Source organism: Piliocolobus tephrosceles, chromosome 1, assembly GCF_002776525.5.
Source record: "Piliocolobus tephrosceles isolate RC106 chromosome 1, ASM277652v3, whole genome shotgun sequence".
In the NCBI taxonomy this organism is placed as follows: Eukaryota; Metazoa; Chordata; class Mammalia; order Primates; family Cercopithecidae; genus Piliocolobus; species Piliocolobus tephrosceles.
This window is the reverse complement of record NC_045434.1, coordinates 128,674,254-128,694,354: the sequence shown is the minus strand read 5'-3', so window position 1 is coordinate 128,694,354 and position 20,101 is coordinate 128,674,254. Positions and strand designations below refer to the sequence as shown.

The following is a 20,101-nucleotide window of genomic DNA, read 5'->3' as shown; positions in this document are numbered from 1 at the left end:
CATCCCATCCTATATACAGGGCTCAGCCAGGCATCTATTCTGGTGATAGGTCTAATGGGAAAACAGACTAACTTTTAAAACAGCAGAGGAAATCCATACCAGTTACCTAGTCCTTCTTTCTAAAATATGAACAGACAACCAGCAATCACCAAGCACATGAGAAAGTCCAGCAGCATGAAAAATAAGAGCTAAGATAAATATATAGAAGATAAAATCTCTGAAAGGAATGAGGACAATTACAGGGCATAAGAAAACATTAAAAAATAAAACTGTTATAATCAAAATACTGAAGAGGATGGTGCATCCACATAAACTATGAATAGTTATAAACTTTCATATAGTTATAAACTTTAAATAACTTTTAAATTAAATATAAGATCCTTAGAGTTTAAAAAGTGGTTAGAAAAGGAAAGAAAATCAACAAATGATCTGGAAAATAAAATTGAGAAACTCAACAATGAGAGTACATGAATAAAAGATAAAAATAATAGAGAAGCTAGAAAAGACATAAAGAATCAATCCAGTAGGTCCACCATTTGACTAGGAAGAGCTCTAGAAGGAAGAAACAGAGGAAAAAGAAGAGAGAAACTATTCAACAAATAATATAATTTCCCAGAGCTGAGAAAGGACCCAAGTCTTAAGATTTAAAGGGCTCGGTGAGTACCCATACAACTGATAAAAGACCCCTATTTATACATTTTCTCTGGAAACTTCAAAATAAAAAGTATAAAACAGAGATCCTGAACAGGAAAAACAGGTCACCCACAAAGGATTGATAATGAAACTAGCTTCTTATCAGCAACAGGGGATATCAGAAGTCAAAGCAGCTGCATCTTCAAATTTTCTAAGAAAATTATGTTTGGCCTAGAATTCTACACCCAGCCCAGCTACAAACAAGTACTAGGATACAATAAAGGCAGTTTTTGTTTTGTTTTGTTTTTCTGAGACACGGTCTCACTCTGTCACCCAGGCTAGAGTACAGTGGTACGATCTTGGCTCACTGCAGCTTCCACCTCCTGGGTTCACAGGATTCTTCCACCTCAGCCTCCCGAGTAGCTGGGAGCACAGTTAATTTTTGTAGTAGGATTACTTGAACCCAGGAGTTTGAGCCCAGCCTGGGCAACATGGCAAAACCCCACAGGCTGGCTCAAACTCCTGGGCTCAAGTGATCCTCCTGCTTTGCGCTCCTAAAGTGCTGGGATTACAGGTGTGAGCCACTATGCCTGGTCAAAGACAGTTTTAGACATGAAAGGACTCAAAAAGTTTACTTCCCACACATCTTTGCCAAAGAAGAAGATGGCACAAATTAGGACAGGGGAAGACTTAGGGTCCTGAGAACAGCGACACCAACCAATGAGAAGAACGGAGGGAAATCCTAAGAAGCCAATTGGGTAGTAGGCCTAGAAAAGCATCCGGTCATCCTGGGAACGCAAGCATGGAGGAGGGAGGTTTCTGGTAAGAAGAAAAAGAAGAAGAAGAAGGATTCCACCACAGAATATGAAATATAAGTGAGAGTACAGAAAAAATAAGGTTATGATAAAGGAAGATTGTGCCAGAAAAAGAAGGCAATTAGAAACTCTGGGCAAAATTTTTTTTAAAAGGAAGGAAAAAAAGACAAATAGCATTAAAAAGCTACATTTCAAACAGGAAACAAGCTTATATGTACCCTGATTACAAGGAACTGATAGAGTGTGAGAAAAGAGTATACAGTTGCTATTAATGTTGAAGTCTTGAGAGCCCAGGGTCATTACCCTGGCCCTAGCAAGAAGAAAAAGTAGTCCTAACATAGAGTTGGCTCTGCACTAAATATTTATAGAATCATATTTTAGGGGGTACTAAAATTAGAAATGTCTTTCATCTTAGGCAAGAACTAACTTTGATATATTTGGTCTCAAGACATAAATTTCAGGATCCTAAGAGAAAGACTGGCCAAAAGTATCTCACTCCTCTTCTATTTTCTATAAACGCAGAATCAAATGATACCTAGTTCCTTCGTGCAATTAACTCCCTGACGGTGAGAGTCATTTTTATTATTTGAATGGTCTAGAACTCCAGAACAAGCTCAATTCACTTGGATTTGGGGGGAGCAGATGACAGAAGAAAAGTCCACTTTCTGCAGCTAAGTATAATCAGGTAATTATTGCAAAAGACAAATACTGCATATTGACTGCTTGGGGAGAAACTGTGGCCGATGGATGGTGATTTCAAATCATAATTCTGTTACTTCATTAGGGATCCCAAAGGCTAGGTTTTAAATTATTGTTTTTTAATAGAAACATCAAAAAGCAAGCAAGCATGATTTCTAAATACAAGGGACTTTTTAATAGGGAATTTACAAACATCACATGTTTTTTCCCTATTGGCAGAAATATGGTCTAGTTTCTGGGAAGGGACAAATCCTTGTAGTAATGCGCTAAAAAACAAGGGGCAATTGTTGAGGTCTGTTAATTCTACTTGCTTCCTATAATAAAAGGAAAATAACTATAAGCTGCAGACAATGGGTTTCAAGTTTATAAGGCAGATTTTCCTTTATGGAAGAATTAACAAGTCATAATAATATAATATTATTTATAGTTTTCGTATTTAAGATTCAACTTATACGGAGACTTGGCTGTATAACAGGAAAAAATATAAATGTTACCAACTTTGGCAGTGTAAAATAAAAGTAGCTGACAGAAAGTGAGAAGTAGAAGAGAGGAAAAAAACAGGTAGAAAAAGGAGCACATGTTCTCATGTCCCTTCTAAAAAAGGGGAGAGTCAAGAAAGACTGTCAAAAGTGGATGAAATAAGAAACAGTTGTTATTTCTGAGGTTACCAAGTTAAGCAACAGAATAAGTTAAATTAAAATTACAACTATCAAACACTGGAGAGGGATAATGATGTGAGAAAATTAAATATTCATTTTTTAACACCAAGTTAGCAATTATTAACTAAATTTGATAAATCAAAAAACAGAGGTGAGCTGGGTCTGGTGGCTCATGCCTGTAGTCCCAGTACTTTGGGAGGCTGAGGCAGGCAGATTGCTTGAGCTCAGGAGTTTGAGATCCGCCTGGGCAACATGGTGAAACCCTGCCTCTACAAAAAAATACAAAAATTGGTCAAGCCTGGTGGCACCTGTCTGTGGTCCCAACTACTTGGGAGGCTGAGGTGGGAGGATCTCCCAAGCCAGCGATGTTGAGGCTGCAGTAAGCTCAGACTGCGCCACTGCACTCCAACCTGGGTGACAGAGTTAGACCCTGTCTCAAAAAAAAAAAAAAAAAAAACGTCTATTATATAGAGCATGATGATCTCATGATGATCTCCAAATTTTTTTGATAGTACAATCCTTTCAGGAAAATAGTAATAAGCACAAACCCCCAATATAATTATATTTAGTTATTTGTAATCTATGTAAAACTATGACTACACTCATCTATTAAACGTATATTGTAACTTACACAAAATAAAAGTTCTAAGTATGTAAGAATAATTTTGAATGCATTTTTCAAGGTGGGGAAATACTTACAATAATACATCAAAATATAGAAAATCATCAGTTATTCTTACATAAAAATAAACATTTTAAGATTTTTTAAAAAGCATACAAGCTGGGCAAATGATCTAAACAGACATTTCTCAAAAGAAGACATACAAATAGTCAAAACAAGGATAAGAAAAAATGCTCAAAGTCATTAATCATCAGAGAAATGCAAATCAAAATCAAAACTACAATGAGCTATCATCTCACCCCAGTTAGAACAGCTATTACCAAAAAGACAAAAAATAACAAATACTGGCAAAGATGCAGAGAAAAGGGAACTCTAGATACAGCTGGTGGTAATGTAAATTAGTACAGCCATTATGGGAATGAGTATGGAGGTTCTTTAAAAAAACTACAAATAGAATTACCATATAATGCAATCCCACTACTGGGTATTTATCCAAAGGAAAGGAAATCAGTATGGAGAGACAGCTGTATTTTCTTCTTCTTCTTTTTTTTTTTTTTTTTTTTTGAGACGGAGTCTCGCTCTGTCACCCAGGCTGGAGTGCAGTGGCCAGATTTCAGCTCACTGCAAGCTCCGTCTCCCAGGTTTATGCCATTCTCCTGTCTCAGTCTCCCGAGTAGCTGGGACTACAGGTGCCCGCCACCTCGCCCGGCTAGCTTTTTGTATTTTTTAGTAGAAACGGGGTTTCACTGTGTTAGCCAGGATGGTCTCGATCTCCTGACCTCGTGATCCGCCCGTCTCGGCCTCCCAAAGTGCTGGGATTACAGGCTTGAGCCACCGCGCCCGGCCACAGCTGTATTTTCATGTTTACTGCAGCACGATTCACAATAGCCAAGATGGGGAATCAATCAAAGTAATGGAATACTATTCAGCCACAGAAAACAATGAAATCCTGTCTTTCACAGCAATATGGATGAGCCTGTAGGACAGTATATTAAGTGAAACAAGCCAGGCACAGGAAGATAAATACCACATGTTTTCACTCATATGTGGAAACTAAAAACGTTGATCTCATAGAAATAGAAAGTAGAATAATGGTTACCAGAGGTAGAAAAAGGTACAGGGGAGAGAGGAAGAGCTAAAGATTGGTTAACAGATACAAAAGTACAGCTACATAGGAGGAATAAGTTCTAGTATTCTACAGCACTGTAGGGTGACTCCAGTTCATAATAATTTATTGCATATTTTCAAATAGCTAGGAGAGGATTTTGTATGTTCCCAGTTTAAAGAAATGATAAAAGTTTAAGGGGATAGACATGCTAATTATCCTGATTTGATCATTATACTTACATGGAGACTTGGTTGTACAATAGGAAAAACCATAAATGTTATCAACTTTGGCAGTATAAAAGTAAAAGTGTAGCTGACAGAAAGTGGGAGGGATATTCCAAGGCAAAGAGGAAAGATAGGGTAGACATGTTGACACATGAGAGAGCATGTTGTCTGGGAAACTGGAAGTTTTTCAGGATTGCTAGAGCAAATGGTACATGAGGTGGTGGTGGCAGGAATGGAACATGTATTGAAATATCACATTGTACCCCATAAATATGTACAATTATGTGTCAACTAAAAATAATTTTTAAAAATTTTTTAAAAGGTAATTACCTTTTTTCTTTAAAAAATAGAGACAGGCGTCTCATTATGTTGCCCAGGCTGGTCTCAAACTCTTGGGCTCAAGTGATCCTCTTGCCTCAGCCTCCCAAAGTGCTGGGATTATAGGCATGAGCCACCACACCCAGCTAAAAGGTAGTTAACTTCATATTCCCCCCCTGAGGTGGAGTTTCACTCTTGTTGCCCAGGCTGGAGTGCAACTACACAATCTTGGCTCACTGTAACTTCCACCTCCCGGGTTCAAGCGATTCTCCTTCCTCAGCCTCACAAGTAGCTGGGATTACAGACGCCCACCACCACGCCTGGCTAATTTTTTGTATTTTTAGTAGAGATAGAGTTTCACCATATTGGCCCGGCTGGTCTCGAACTCCTGACCTCAGGTGATCCACCCACTTAGGCCTCTCAAAGTGCTGGGATTAGTTAACTTCGTTTTTTAAAAACAGCATACAAATAAAGAACCAACGATTTGACATTCTTCTTACCCACTTCTCTACCCTCCCACTCCCACCCCCAAAATTAGAACTTCACCTTCTTTCAGGAAGTGTATTCGAGGAACTTAAAAAACTCAATAAAGTTAATATACTTTCCAAAAGAAGTATACAATAAATAAAATTTCAAATAATTCTGTCTTTTTTTTTTTTTTTTTTTTGAGACGGAGTCTCGCTCTGTCACCCAGGCAGGGGTGCAATGGCGTGACCTCAGCTCACTGAAACCTCCATCTCCCGGGTTCAAGCAATTCTCCTGCCTTAGCCTTCGAGTAGCTGGGATTACAGGCACCCATCACCACGCCCAGCTAATTTTTTTGTATTTTAAGTAGAGACGGGGTTTCACCATGTTTGCCAGGCTGGTCTCGAACTTCTGACCTCAGATGATCTATCCACCTTGGCCTCCCAAAATGCTGGGATTACAAGCGTGAGCCACCGCGCCCGGCAATAATTTCTTTCAGTACTCAAATTAAGTATCTTATGCACCTCCCAGGATATGTAGTTTTCTTTAGAGATACAGCTATAGAAGTCAGAGGCACAGTAACCAGGAAATCCAAAAATATAAATGGTTAAAGAAAGGCTGCCTTTAGGGAATAAAGCTGGGGGAGGATAAGGTGGAAGGAGAAACAAAGTTGTATCATAAGCTCATCTATACTATTTGACTTGCTGTGTACACGTTCTTTCAGATAAGGAATTAGTTTATCTAATCAGTTCTATAAAACTCTGTATCTTTACAAGCATGTATGCTGATTCATTTCATTCAACAAATATTTTTTCAACATCTGCTCTGCCCTAGCCACAAAAGACAGAGAGAAAACTGACATTTTAGCTCTCAAAGAGATCACAGTCTGGGATGGAAGAAGGATATGGAAACCACTGACAACATTTCAGTCTTTTAAGTGCTTAAGAGAAGAGCATGCCAGGTATCATGCACTCACAGTTTGGGTCACAGAAGAGGTACAGTAATACTGTGGAGTATTAAGGAGGGATTGCTGAAAGGTCACTTCCTCTTCGAGTTGAGACTTAAAGGACAAGTAAAAAAAAAAAGACAATAAACCAGATGAATGGGTATGGAGAACAAACGGGGAAAGGACATTCTAAGGCAAAGAGGAAAGGTGGGGTAGACACGTTGACACACGAGAGAGAGCATGTTGTCTGGGAAACTGGAAGTTTTTCAGTATTGATAGAGCAAATGGTGCACGAGGTGGTAGTGGCAGGAATGGAACAACAATATAGGAAGGGGCAAGAAATGAAGAGTGGCGCTCAGAACTCTGCATAGTCTCCTAAAGGCAATGGGAAGCCACTGAGAGATTTCACCAGCAGGAAGGGAGACCTGAACAAATTACTTTGGAAGCAATGTGGAGGATAGATCTGAAAGGGGTAGACTGGGCTGTTACAATGGGCCTAATTAGACAAAAGGAGGATGTGAATTACAGTAACAGCAGAAGAATGAAGATGAGATGATGCATTCAAAAGTTATTTGGGAGGCGGGAGGATAGCTTGCTTGAGCCTGGGACGACGCTGCAGTGAGCCACTGCACTCCAGTCTAGGAAACAGAGGAAGACCCTGTCTCAAACAAATAAACAAAAAAGAATAGTGTTTACGGTAAAAACAAGTATTTCCAAATGTAATTGTTAGCAGCTATTTTCATTTTCCTTCCTTTAATAAATATCCAAAACTCCTTTCATAGTTATTGCCAGAAGGATTAATACAATCATAGCTCTCTTATAAAATTCTCTTCATTGGTACCACCTTTAAACTTAATAGAAAAGGCACAAAATATTTTCAGAAATATTTACTTTTTTTACTATTAGAATTCAATTATATCTTCCTGTGGAGGCAGATTCTATAGATATCCACCAACATTTTCACCCTCTGGTTATTTCAAATACTAATCCAAGTACTGTTGTGAAGGAGGGACTTTGCAAGAGGAACTAAGGTTACTAATCAGATGACTTTAAAATAGAGATTATCCTGGATTATCTGAGTGGATCCAACGTAATCATACAAGCTCTTAAAAGTAGAAAAGGAAGGCAGAGGAGTTAGTGAGATGAGGCAGAAGAGGGAGGCAGAGAGATGTGAAACAAAGGACTCCACCCATAGTTGCTGGCTTTGAAGATGGAGAAAGGGAACCACGAACCATGAAATGCAGGTGGCCTCTAGAGGCTGAGAACAATCCCAAGCCAGCAGCCAGCAAGAAAATGGAGACTCAGTCCTGCAACCACATGTAACTGAATTCTGACAACTGGAAAGAATCTGGAAGCCGAATCATTCCTAAAACTCTAGAAAGAAACTCAGCCCTGGTGACACTGATTTCAACCTTGTGAAACTTGGAGCAGAGAAACAGCTGAGTCACACTATGCCCTGACTTCTAAGTTAACAAAACTGTGAGATCAGGGTACAAACAAATGGGCGTTGTTTTAGGCTATTAAATTTGTGGTAATTTGTTACAGGAGCACTGCAAAACTAATATTCTTTCTTTAATCACTGACTTCAAATACTGTGTCAAATCTCATTTTTCTATTAAGAGATGTAACTTTGAACAGAGTTCATAATTTCCAGTCACACTCAATTACTATAAAATCCAGTCTAATTTCTTTTTCCCAAACATATTTTGAAGATGTTTAAACCTACAGAAAATTTCGAAGACTAATACAATGAATACTCTTATACCCTCTACCTACCTATATTTATCAACTGCTAACATTGTTCTAATTTATTTGCCTTTTCACCCTTCTTAAATGTACATAAATACTCTCCCGCTCCCCACCTTCTCCTTCTCTGTATCAGGCTTTCTAAACTGTAGATGATTTTGCCCCCCAGAGGACAACTTATCATCAGGAATATGAAATTAAAACTACAATGAAATACCAACTCACACCCGTGAGAATGGCCAGTTTAAAAAAAAAAACAAACAGAAATGTCTGGAGACATATCTGATAGTCACTACTGGGGGAATGCTACTGACATCTAACGGGTAGAGCCCACAGATGCTGCTCAACATCCTGCAACACAAAGTCCCACATAATTATCCAGCCCAAAATATCATTAATGCTGAGATTAAGAAACCCTGCTTTCTGCATATGTGTATACAAACATTTTTTCCTGAATTATTTATTTATTCCTGAACTATACTGAAATATTTCCTGAACTATTACTGTAACTACGTTACAGACATTATGATACTTTTTACCCTAAAGGCTTTAGTTTTGGCTGGGTGTGGTGGCTCACGCCTGTAATGCCAGGACTTTAGGAGGCCAAGGTGGTCCGATTGCTTAAGCTCAGGAGTTCGAGATCAGCCTGGGCAACATGGTGAAACCTGGTCTCTACAAAAAATACAAAAACTAGCCAGGTGTGGTGGCACATGCCTGTGGTCCCAGCTATTTGGGAGGCTGAGGTGGGAGATCACTTGAGCCCAGAAGGCTAGGTTGCAGTGAACCATGATTACGCCACTGCACTCCAGCCTGGGCAACAGATTAAGACCTTGCCTGAAAAAAACACTACAGCTTCTATTTTCTAAAAACCAGAACACTATCTCATACAGCACAATTTAACATTGATACAATACTACTACCCAATATATAGTCCATTTTCAAATTTCCCTATAATCTAAAAAAACATCCTTTATGGCTTTTTTAAAAAAAATACAGGATCCAAAGAAGGGTACATAGGATGGCAGCCTGAGCAACATTTTAAATTTAAAATAAATAAGGAGTCCCAATTTTTAAGCAATGGGGGATAGGGAGTAAAACTTGTGGCATTAGCTCTAAGATCTAATAGTCTATGACTCTGATACCATGCTACATCTGAAATGGATGTACTAATTCAGAAGCTTGTTAATACATTAAAAATCTCTCTTGGGAGAATATCTTCAAACATGTTTACCCTGTACTTAAGAAAGGCGAACTCTGTTCACAATAACACATAACCCTGTTGAATAAATATCAATCTGAAACAACAAATCAAGAAGGAACTTTCTCCAAAGAAGATACACAAATGGCCAATAAGCATATGAAAAGATGTTCAACACCACTAATCATCAGGAAAGTGAATAAAAACTACAATGAGGTATCAACTCACACCCGTGAGAATGGTCACTCTTAAAAAAAAATAGAAAATAACTGCTGACAGGGATGTGGAAAAATTGAAACCCTTGGGCATTGTTGGTGGGAACGTAAAAGGGTAAAGCCACTTTCGAAAACAGTATGAAGGTTCCTAAAAAAATTAAAAATAGAATTACCAGGTGATCCAACAATCCCACTTCTGGATATACAGAAAAATTGAAAGCAAGATCTCAAAGAGATATTTGCACTCCCATGTTCATTGTAGTACAATTCACAATAGCCAGCAGGTAGAAGCAACCTAAATGTTCATCGACTGATGAAGGGATAAAGGAAATGTGGAATATACATACAATGGAATACTATTCACCTTTAAAAAAGAAGGAAACCCTGTCATACTCTACATGGATGGCATCATGTTAAGTGAAATAAGGCAGTCACAAAAAGACAAATGCTGTGTGATTCCACTTTTATGAAGTATAAAGCAGTCTAATGGAAACAGAAAGCAGAATGTGGTCACCAAGGGCCAGGGGCAGGAGGAAATGAGGAGTCGTTCAATGGGTAGAGTTTCGACTTTGCAGGATGAAGAAGTTCTAGAGATCTGCTGCACAGATCTTTGTTGCTGCACGAAGTGCATAAAATAGTTAATACTACTGTACTATACACTTAAAAATCATTAAGACAGCAAATTGTATGTGCTTTTGACCATAATTTAAAAAAACAAAAAATGAAACAGAAAAAAACCACCATTCCATGATCACACCTAAGAAAGATAACTATTTAATTTCATTAAATACCCAGTCAACAACAAAAAAGGAACTACTTATTTTCAAAGATAAATTCATTTACTAATATTTTGGGTTATTAAAACATGCACATTGCCCTGGTTTTCTAAACTCACATACTTCATAGATTAAAAGGTTTTAAAGGAAAATTATTTGCAAATTATTTGAACATCTAGAATTGGATATGGCCAGGCATAGTAGCTCATACATATAATCCTAGCACTTTGAAAGTCCAAGGTCTCAAACTCCTGAACCCAGGAGTTTGAGACCAGCATGGGCAACAGAGCAAGATCCTGTCTCACAAAAAAGAAAAAAAAAAAAAAAAAAAGAAAGAAAAGAAATGGATATGTTAAAAATATTAACACTTTACCTTTTCTTTCTTTTTTTTTTTTCTTTTTTTTTGAGACTTCTGTCACCCAGGCTGGAGTGCAGTGGTGTGATCTTGGCTCACTGCAACCTCCAACTCCCGGGTTCAAGCTCTCCCACCTCAGCCTCCCAAGTAGCTGGGACTACAGGCACATGCCATCATATCCAGCTAATTTTTGTATTTTTAGTAGAGGCAGGGTTTCGTCACATTGGCTGGACTGGTCTCAAACTCCTGACCTCAAGTGATCCACCTGCCTTAGCCTCTAAAAGTGCTGGGATTATAAGCGTGAGCCTCCGTGCCCAGCTGACAACACCTTACCTCTTCAATCAGACAATGTAAAATGATGGTATTTCACAGATTGATATAGTATTGCTTTTAGAAACAACTTTTAAAAATAAAAACATTAAAATGTACCTAACTGCTAAAAAAAACAAAAAACAAAAAAACACTTGTATGGAGAACACAATACTATAATCCATCAAGATGAAAAACTGGGGCACTCCACAAAAAAACCTGCACACAGATGTTTATGTAACAGCCTTATTCATAATTACCAAATATTGGAAGCAACTAAGATGCCCTTTGGTAAGTGAATGGATAAACTGTGGTACATCCAGACAATGAAATATTATTCAGCATTAAAAAGAAATGAGCTATTAAGCCATGAAAAGCCATGGAGGAGACGTAAACGCACATTACTAAGTGAAAGAAGCCTATTTGAAAAGGCTACCTAATACTACATGATTCCAACTAGATGACATTTTACAAAAAGGCAAAACTATGGAGACAATAAAGACCAGTGGCTGTTGGGGGCTCAGTGGAGACAGAAGGATGAATAAGCAAAACACAGATTTTTAAGGCAGTGGAACTACACTCTATACTATAATGATGGATACATGTCATTATACATTTATCCAAACCCATTGAATGTACAACTCAAAGAATAAACCCTAATGTAAACCCACGGACTTTGGGTGATGTCAGTGTAAGTTTATCAACTGTAAAACATGTACCATTATGTGGGGAATGTTAAAAATAGGGGAGGGGGCTGGGTGTGGTGGCTCACACCTGTAATCCCAGCACTTTGGGAGGCCAAGGCAGGCAGATCATGAGGTCAGGAGATCGAGACCATCCTGGCTAACATGGTGAAACCCCATCTCTACTAAAACCACAAAAAATTAGCTGGGCGTGGTGGCGGGCGCCTGTAGTCCCAGCTATTTGGGAGGCTGAGGCAGGAGAATGATGTGAAACCTGGCAGGCAGAGCTTGCAGTAAGCTGAGATCATGCCACTGCACTCCAGCCTGGGTGACAGAGCAAGATTCTGTCTCAATAAAAAAAAAAAAGAAAGAAAATAGGGGACGGGGGCAGGCACAACGGTTAATTCCTATAATTCCAGCACTTTGGGAGGCCAAGGCAGGAGGATCACTTGAGCCCAAGAATTCAAGACCAGCCTGGGCAATGTAGTGGGACCACTGTCTCTTAAAAAAAAAAAAATTAAATTATCTGGACTTGGTGGGATGTGCCTGTAGCTACTCAGGAGGCTGAGGCAGTAGGGTCACTTGAGTATGGGAGGTAGAGGCTGCAGTGAGCCATGACTGTCCCCCAGACTGCACTCCAGCCTGGGTGACAGAGGGAGATCCTGTATCAAGAAGAGAAAAGAAAAGAAGAAAAGGGGGAAAAAGGAAGAAAAGGAGGGAGGCTATTCATGTGTCAGGATGACGAGTATATGGGAAATCTCTCTGCATTCCTCTCAATTTTGCTGTGAACTTAAAATGGTTCTAAAACATTTAAAGTCTTTAACTTAAAAAAAAATCTGAGGCACTGAGAAGACCACAATGAAGAAACACTTTTACTGTATGGTCCAGTCTGAAAGAAATGTGGTAAGGATGCAATCTCCCTGAGAATTCACCATTTCTTTGAGCTTCTAACAAAGGTTCAAAAGCAACTAATGGTAATATCAAATGGCTCTCTGTACACATACCAGCCTCAGAAAGCTAATCATAGTTCTGGAGATTAAGTTTCAGGCAAAGGCAAAAGCTAATCTCTGAACAGCAGGTCTAATAAAGTCAATGAGAACTATACAAACTACAGACCTTCTCCCTCTATTGTCTTTGGAGGATAGGGGACAACCATAGGCTCTAATTATCCTTAGATTTAAAATAATCCCGGAGACTGAAAATGGGCAAAAAGCCATATTAATCTTACTACAGTATTTGGTGACATTACTACTATTACCAGTTAATCTGTATCAGTAACCCTGTCTGGCACTAAATCTCACAAAATATCCACATTAACTCATAAGGAACCAAACCATCCACAGAAGTCATGTTTGAAAAATTGTACTAATATGAGCCAAAGTGCCAGGTATCAGAAATGTTAAACAAGTGCCAACACCCTAGTTAGAACATGCCTACTACCTATTCACTCATGACAACCCTACTGAACACATACTGAAATTGCTAGGGCAGTCATTTTCAAGAGGATACTTCAAAAACTTTAAGCCCTTTACAAGCAAAAGGGCTTGAAAACCTTCAAAGGACCCAAGTATATGGGACTTCAAATTTCCATTAGAACTGTACCAACTTTTCATATGCAACAGAACACATAGGCAGAATGATTGGAATGGAAAATGTGTATAATCTAAGTACAGAGAATTATGCTGAATTGTCTTAACTTTCATTCTTTCAGGACTTAACAGTAATGAGAAGGAAGAAAGTATTTTAAACCAAAACCAACAAATTACAGGGTTGCTGTATTATCAGCTTCATTCAGACTATGAGTAAACCCTAAACAAAGTAGATCCTAGTTTGTAGAAAACACACTGCTAAAAACAGACAAATGCAGGTGTCATTCTGGGTTATCACACCCAAGCAGGCCACAAGTAGTATGCACTATAATGGCACATGGAAGAAAAATACTTCTAAAAATGGTTTAAACAGTTAATACACCCACAGTTTCTGATCTCAGAGGCAGGATTCTACTCTGTTCAATGTGCTGCATCATTTAGCCAGTCCAGGAAGTGTTATGTCCCAAGTAATGTTTCAACAAAATCTCTAGAAAACATGGAACTGTAAATTAGCTTGCTTGCTCTGGGCAAGATGCCTTGCCATGAGAAACTTGTTGCTCAGGTAAATGTCTGTTGGCTCTTCCAGGCAGGTCACAAGTCCTCCTAGCCCACAGAGAGGCTGCACAGACCAACAGTGTGCCTGCCCGGCTCCCCTGGAGGAAGTGCTCCCTACACCAAAAAGCTGGGCTTGGTGGAATCTGCAGCAAAAGGCAGAGAAAAGAAGGACCACTTTCATGAGATAAACTCGGTTCATTTATTTTCCTTTTTTAACAGTTTTATGGAGATATACTAATAATTCACATATCCTACAATTTATTCATTTAAAGTATAAAGTTCAGTACGTTTTAGTATATTCACAGACTTCGGCAACCATCACCACTATCAATTTTAGAACATTTCTGTCCCCCTCAAGAACACCTCGTATTCATCAGTAGTTACTCCCCTTTTCCTCCCAGGCAACCATTAATCTATTTTTTTGTCTTTATAGATTTGCCCATTCTGGACATCTCATATGAATGAAATAATATGTGATCTTTTGTGACTGGTTTCATATATTTAATGTTTTTAAGGTTCATCCATGTTACAGTGTGTATGAGAACTTCATTTCACTTTATTGCTGAATAATATTCTGTTGTACACATACACCACACAAGTTCTTTTCTTCACAGGCAGTAGACTCTCCTTTGCTATATAAGCAAAGCTATAAACAGTGATAAGGTACCTGCATTAGCTCATGAATGTCTATTATGGCTGAAAATATATCATTAATTGCATAATGCTACAGTTTTCCAAAAGCGTTATGAAGTGCCACTGGATTAATAAAAATACTGAGAATGAAGTTCCTTTACAAGTAAGCTGACTGATTGGAAGTCTTCTCCTATACACTGCAGAAAAAAGGGAACTTACAGCTCCTAAGGCCTGAACACCTCAGGACATAACTGGTCTTTGACCCTATCCAGTTAAAGATAAACAGCAAAACTGCCAGTATACAAAGCTGGTCTCTGCAACCTTTCTCTCCTCTTCCTGGCCCTCCATCTCTTTCCTCTATCTGTGAAATGAATCCAACTTCTTCCTGTCCTCTTACCCTTCCCCACCCCCAAACAGAACAGGATCTCTCATACCTGCTGAATAGTTATACCCTCACTCTAAATTAAAATAATACATTCATTCATAGGAAAAGTTACTTAAACCAGACATCTGTATTCTAAGACATTCTTCCAAAACATGAAATGAAACTAGTTTCCCTCATAAGAAGAATTTCTGGCATAAATGAGCTGATAAGAGGGTTTTTTGTTTTGCTTTTTGCAGAGAGACCCATTGAAATCACAGTAAACCCACTCCATGGCAAATCAGATTTAGTCAGTAATCTCAGATTCATGCATATCTAGAAGGGGGTGGGAAAAAATAAATTGTTATTACCTTTGTTAGGCATGATAATGGTATTATGATTACATCTAAAAATATCCTTATCTATTAGAAATGCATACTGAGGTACTTAGATGAAATGATGTGATGCCTGAGGTTTACTTTAAAATACTTTGGTTCAGCCAGGCATAGTGGCTCATGCCTGTAATCCCATCACTTTGGGAGGTCAAGGCAGGAGGACTGCTTGAGCCCAGGAGTTCGTCGAGACTAGCCTGGGCAACACGATGAAACCCCGTGTCTACAAAAAGTACAAAAATTAGATGGGCATGGTGGTGTGTGCCTGTAGTTCCAGCTTCTCAGGAGGCTGAGGCGAAAGGATTACCTGAGCCTGGAAAGTCGAGGCTGCAATGAGCCCAGATGGCACCACTGCACTCCAGCCTGGGAAACAGAAGACCTGTCTCTAACTAACTAACTAACTAACTAACTAACTAACTAACTAAATAATGGTTGGAAGAGGGTTTTGGGCAAGGTGAAATGAAATAAAATACTGATGAGGGTGGCTGATAGGCATATGACAGTTCATTATTCTTTTCTGTTTTCTGAATGTATAAAAATATCCATAGTAAAACACTTTTTGTTGTTGTTGTTGTTTTTGAGACAGAGTCTCGTTCTGTCGCCCAGGCTGGAGTGCAGTGACCCAATCTCGGCTCACCACAAGCTCCATCTCCCGGGTTCACGCCATTATCCTGCCTCAGCCTACCTAGTAGCTGGGACTACAAGCGCCCGCCACCACGCCCGGCTAATTTTTTGTATTTTTAGTAGAGACGGGGTTTCACCATGTTAGTCAGGATGGCTTTGATCTCCTGACCTCATGATCTGCCACGCCTCGGCCTCCCAAAGTGTGGGGATTACAGGCATGAGCCACTGCGCCCAGCCTGTTGTTGTTTTTTGTGTTTTTTTTTTTGTTGTTGTTGTTTGTTTGTTTTTAAGAGGCACGGTCTCACTCTGTTGCCCAGGCTGGAGTGCAGTGGCGTCATCTCTGCTCACTGCAATCTCCGCCCCGGGGCTCCAGTCATACTCCCACTTCAGCCTCCCGGAGTAGCTGGTACCACAGGCCCCCTCCAACCCACCCAACTTTTTTTTCTTTCTTTTTCTTTCCTTTTTTTTTTTTTTTTTTTTGTATTTTTAGTAGAGACGGGGTTTCACAATGTTGCCCAGGTTGGTCTCAAACTCCTAAGCTCAAGGAATCAGCCCGCCTTGGCCTCCCAAGTGCCGGGATTACAGGCGTGAGCCACTGCGCCTGGCCGGTAAGAGTTTTTTTTTTTTTTTTTTTTTTTGGACTCACATGAAAGACTACAAAGAGGTACCTGACCTGGGTTGAATTCTAGACGGGGTTCTGAGAGTGTTACTCAAGGGCACAATTACTATTGGTGGTGCTTGCTACAAAGACTCAGTTTTATTCATACACGCTTAATATCATGGGTTGTCAAATCATTCTTCCAATTTGCAGTACATCACTCATTTCAGGGTAATGACTTAATACAATTTTCAAACAAAAATGTAAGATTTACTTGCCCCATGATGGTTATCTTCTCAACTTTTTTCATAATTTATAAAAGCACCAGCTGACCCAAATCATCTACCAATATTTTTAGGCCTTTTAATGCAAGCGGTAAAGGAATACTGTCCTCTGAATGCAGCGCTGGCTAACACTGCTGACCCACGCAAGGCATTGATTTGTAGTTGTTTTTCCATCGGAGTGATGGATTTGCGCTCAGCTACTCGCGGTGTCTACTAGGTCCCCCTGGTGACCAAACAGTACACTTAGGCAGTAGTAGGGTTCCAAGGCACAGACTGGCAGCGGAACAGAGGGTGGAACGGGAAATCATGAAAAATTAACACGCGAACAGTACACACGACATGACTGAGAATCACGTTTGCACTGCTGGGGTATTTTGGATCCGCAGACCAGCCACTAGCCCCTTTCCTTTAAAAAGCAAACACCCATCCGCCTGGTTCAGGCTTATCGATCTCCACCTCCCATTTAAATCTTGGGTGTGATGGAAAGACCCAACCAAGGGGCTTGGCACGAGGCACACGCTGCTTTTTGGTATCTGGTGAAACACTGGTGAGACAAATTGTCATAATTTTCTAAGATACGGAGGAATGCTACACCACCTTTCCTACCACCGACTTAAGACCCAAGACACGGAGTCAAGAGCAGCCGACCTGCGGGGGCCCACGGGGGAGGGGGGAAAGCCCCGAAAACAGCAGGGAGAAGGCGGCCCGTCGAGCTCCGCCTGGAGGGGCGCAGGGCTGCGGGCAGCGCCCGGAGCGCGAGTCGTACCCAGGTCACGTCTCGGGGCTCTCAGGGTGAGAGGGCGAACCCGGGCGGGACGACCCGGGCCCTGGAGCCTGGCTGGCCGCGGCGCGAGAGGCGCGAGGGCCGCGGTGGGGGGCGTCGGAAGCGCAGCCGAGGGGGCTGGAGAGGGCGCGCCGCCAGGTGCCTGACGGCAGGGGGCAGCGGGGTTCGGGCGGACGCAGACCCAGGGAGGGAGGAAGGGAGCGGGGGTGAGTCCCGCGCGGCGCGGCAGGGCGCACGGCCGGGTGCTCCCGCAGCGGGTGGCTGGGCGGCCGCCGGCCTACCTGGAGGTAATAGGGTTTCCTTAGCCAGGCCCCCGGACAGAGACTCCTCGCCATGGTAATCACACATCGCCCCGCCGCGCTGCAGTCAGAGGCGGACCCGAGCGCTGGCGGCCGGGCTCCCCGCCTCCCCCTGCCTCCCCGCCCCCAGCCCGGCCGGGCCCGCCCACTCCTCCACCCCCGCCGCGGCGCGCGCCGCGCTCCTCTCGGCCCAGCTGCAGTGAGGGCGGCTAGCGACCCGAGGCCCGGCCTCCTGCTCTGTTTGCCCGGCCGCCGCGGCTGTCAGAGAGGCTGCTGCCGACTCCGCCATAAAGGGGAGTCGCACCTCGTCTCCGCCGACACAAATCGACTGCGCCTGGAGCTTAAAGGGGAGGCGCGCGGAGGCGGGAGGGGGCGCCGCGGGAGCGGGGGTGTCGCACGCTCTGTGCGGATTGGGGCGTGCGCCTCGCGGACTGATGCGGCGACCCCCGGGCTGCGCTGGCTTCGCAGTCGGCTGCGGCTTCCGGCTCCCAGCGCTGCGCTTCGCTGCGCGTCCCGCCACCCGCGCTGGCAGCACCGACGCTCCCCATGGACTCTGCTTCTGGAGTCAGTACGTGTCTGGACGGGTTGTTTCGAAATTCAGGGGAAGCTTAGGGCTCCTTCCCTGGGGGCTGGCTCGTCCTCCCTCGCTCTTGGTGGCGGTCGAGGGAAGGGGGCGTCTGCCGCAGCTGGAGACGCAGACCGGGGCATCCCCCCAGGACTGGGCTCAGCGTCGAACGCGGACAAGGCGCCCCGCTGCTGAACTCGGTGCCCCGCTACCACGCTTCAATTAGCCTCGAATGGCCTACAACTTTTTTAAAAAATGTACTTTTAAAAAATTCCGACTTTTTTTGTTTATATTGTTTTTAAGACAGCTTCAGAGTTTTCCTGCCCCCACCCAGGAACACTGATTTCAATAGAAAACAAAAACAAAAACACCGAATTAAATACAGTCCTGAAGGCAGGGAGCCTGGGACGTGGCCTGCTACTCGGTTAAGGCTACATAACGCAGGGTGTGGTGTCTTTCTTTTGACAATGAGTTCCAAATAAGGGAAAAAAGAGCCACCCTAGTGGGAGAACAGCTGTTGATCCAAGTGACTTGTAATGGAAGAAGCTTTTTTTTGCTGCTTTTTACCCCACCTACCACCTTTAAACGTGATGCTAACAAAGTTTAGATGGCCCATTAGAGCTCATTCGGGCCTGTTGCTCTGAGAAGCGGTTTCCCCAGAAGCAAACCATTACTCATTCTCACTTGGTTTTTACATAAGCCTTGTTCAGGTGCCTTGTTCCTGAAGAGATACCTTCATGTCTGCCCCTTCCCTCAACCCACACACAGACACAGGTTTTAAACCTCGGTGATTTTTGTTGTGGTTGTTGTTCTGTTTTTGAGAGGGGTCTTACCATGTTGACTAGGCTGGACTCACACTCCTGGGCTGAAGCCATCCTTCCGTGTAGCTGGAACTACAGCTACTTGGTCTTATTTTATTGCTTGCAGATAAACCAATTTTTCATTGATTTTTTTGGGTTAAGAGACGGTAATTTCAGAATAAGATAAGGGTGAATCCTAGTGGTTTCATGCATTCATTTAATAAAGATTTATAGGCCGGGCGCGGTGGCTCAAGCCTGTAATCTCAGCACTTTGGGAGGCCGAGACGGGTGGATCACGAGGTCAGGAGATCGAGACCATCCTGGCTAACACAGTGAAACCCCGTCTCTACTAAAAAATACAAAAAACTAGCCGGGCGAGGTGGTGGGCGCCTGTAGTCCCAGCTACTCGGGAGGCTGAGGCAGGAGAATGGCATAAACCCGGGAGGCGGAGCTTGCAGTGAGCTGAGATCCGGCCACTGCACTCCAGCCTGGGTGACAGAGCCAGACTCCGTCTCAAAAAAAATAATAATAATAAGATTTATGAGTACCCAGGCACTATTCAAGTTGTTTGGGTTACATAAACAAAACAGACAAAAATCTTTGCTCTTGTGGATGTGAGAGAGAGGGGCAATAAATAATAAACGTAATCAATAAAATCAAATAGGATAAGAATGCTAATAAAGATTATGGGGAAAACACCAAGGGAAATGGAGAACACTACAAGTAGAGGAAGTTTGAGGCAAAAAAAGGAGTTCAGTTTTGGACAAGTTACATTTTATGGTATCTATTAGAAACTGAAGTGGAGATCTTGATTAGGCAGTTGTATGTGTGAATGAGTCTAGGATT

General features: G+C 41.8%; 1 protein-coding gene across 2 annotated transcripts in view; it reads right to left on the bottom strand.

Moving 5' to 3' along the window:
- DIPK1A (divergent protein kinase domain 1A) overlaps window positions 1-18,153 on the bottom strand; it is a 128,824-nt gene extending 110,671 nt beyond the window's left edge. For both annotated transcript variants that reach the window (XM_023230975.3, XM_023230976.2), the window contains exon 1: window positions 17,873-18,153. In XM_023230975.3, coding sequence (XP_023086743.1) covers window positions 17,873-17,926 — 54 coding nt within the window. In that variant the 5' untranslated portion in view covers window positions 17,927-18,153. The remainder of the gene's footprint in view (window positions 1-17,872) is intronic.
- Window positions 18,154-20,101: the final 1,948 nt, after the last annotated feature.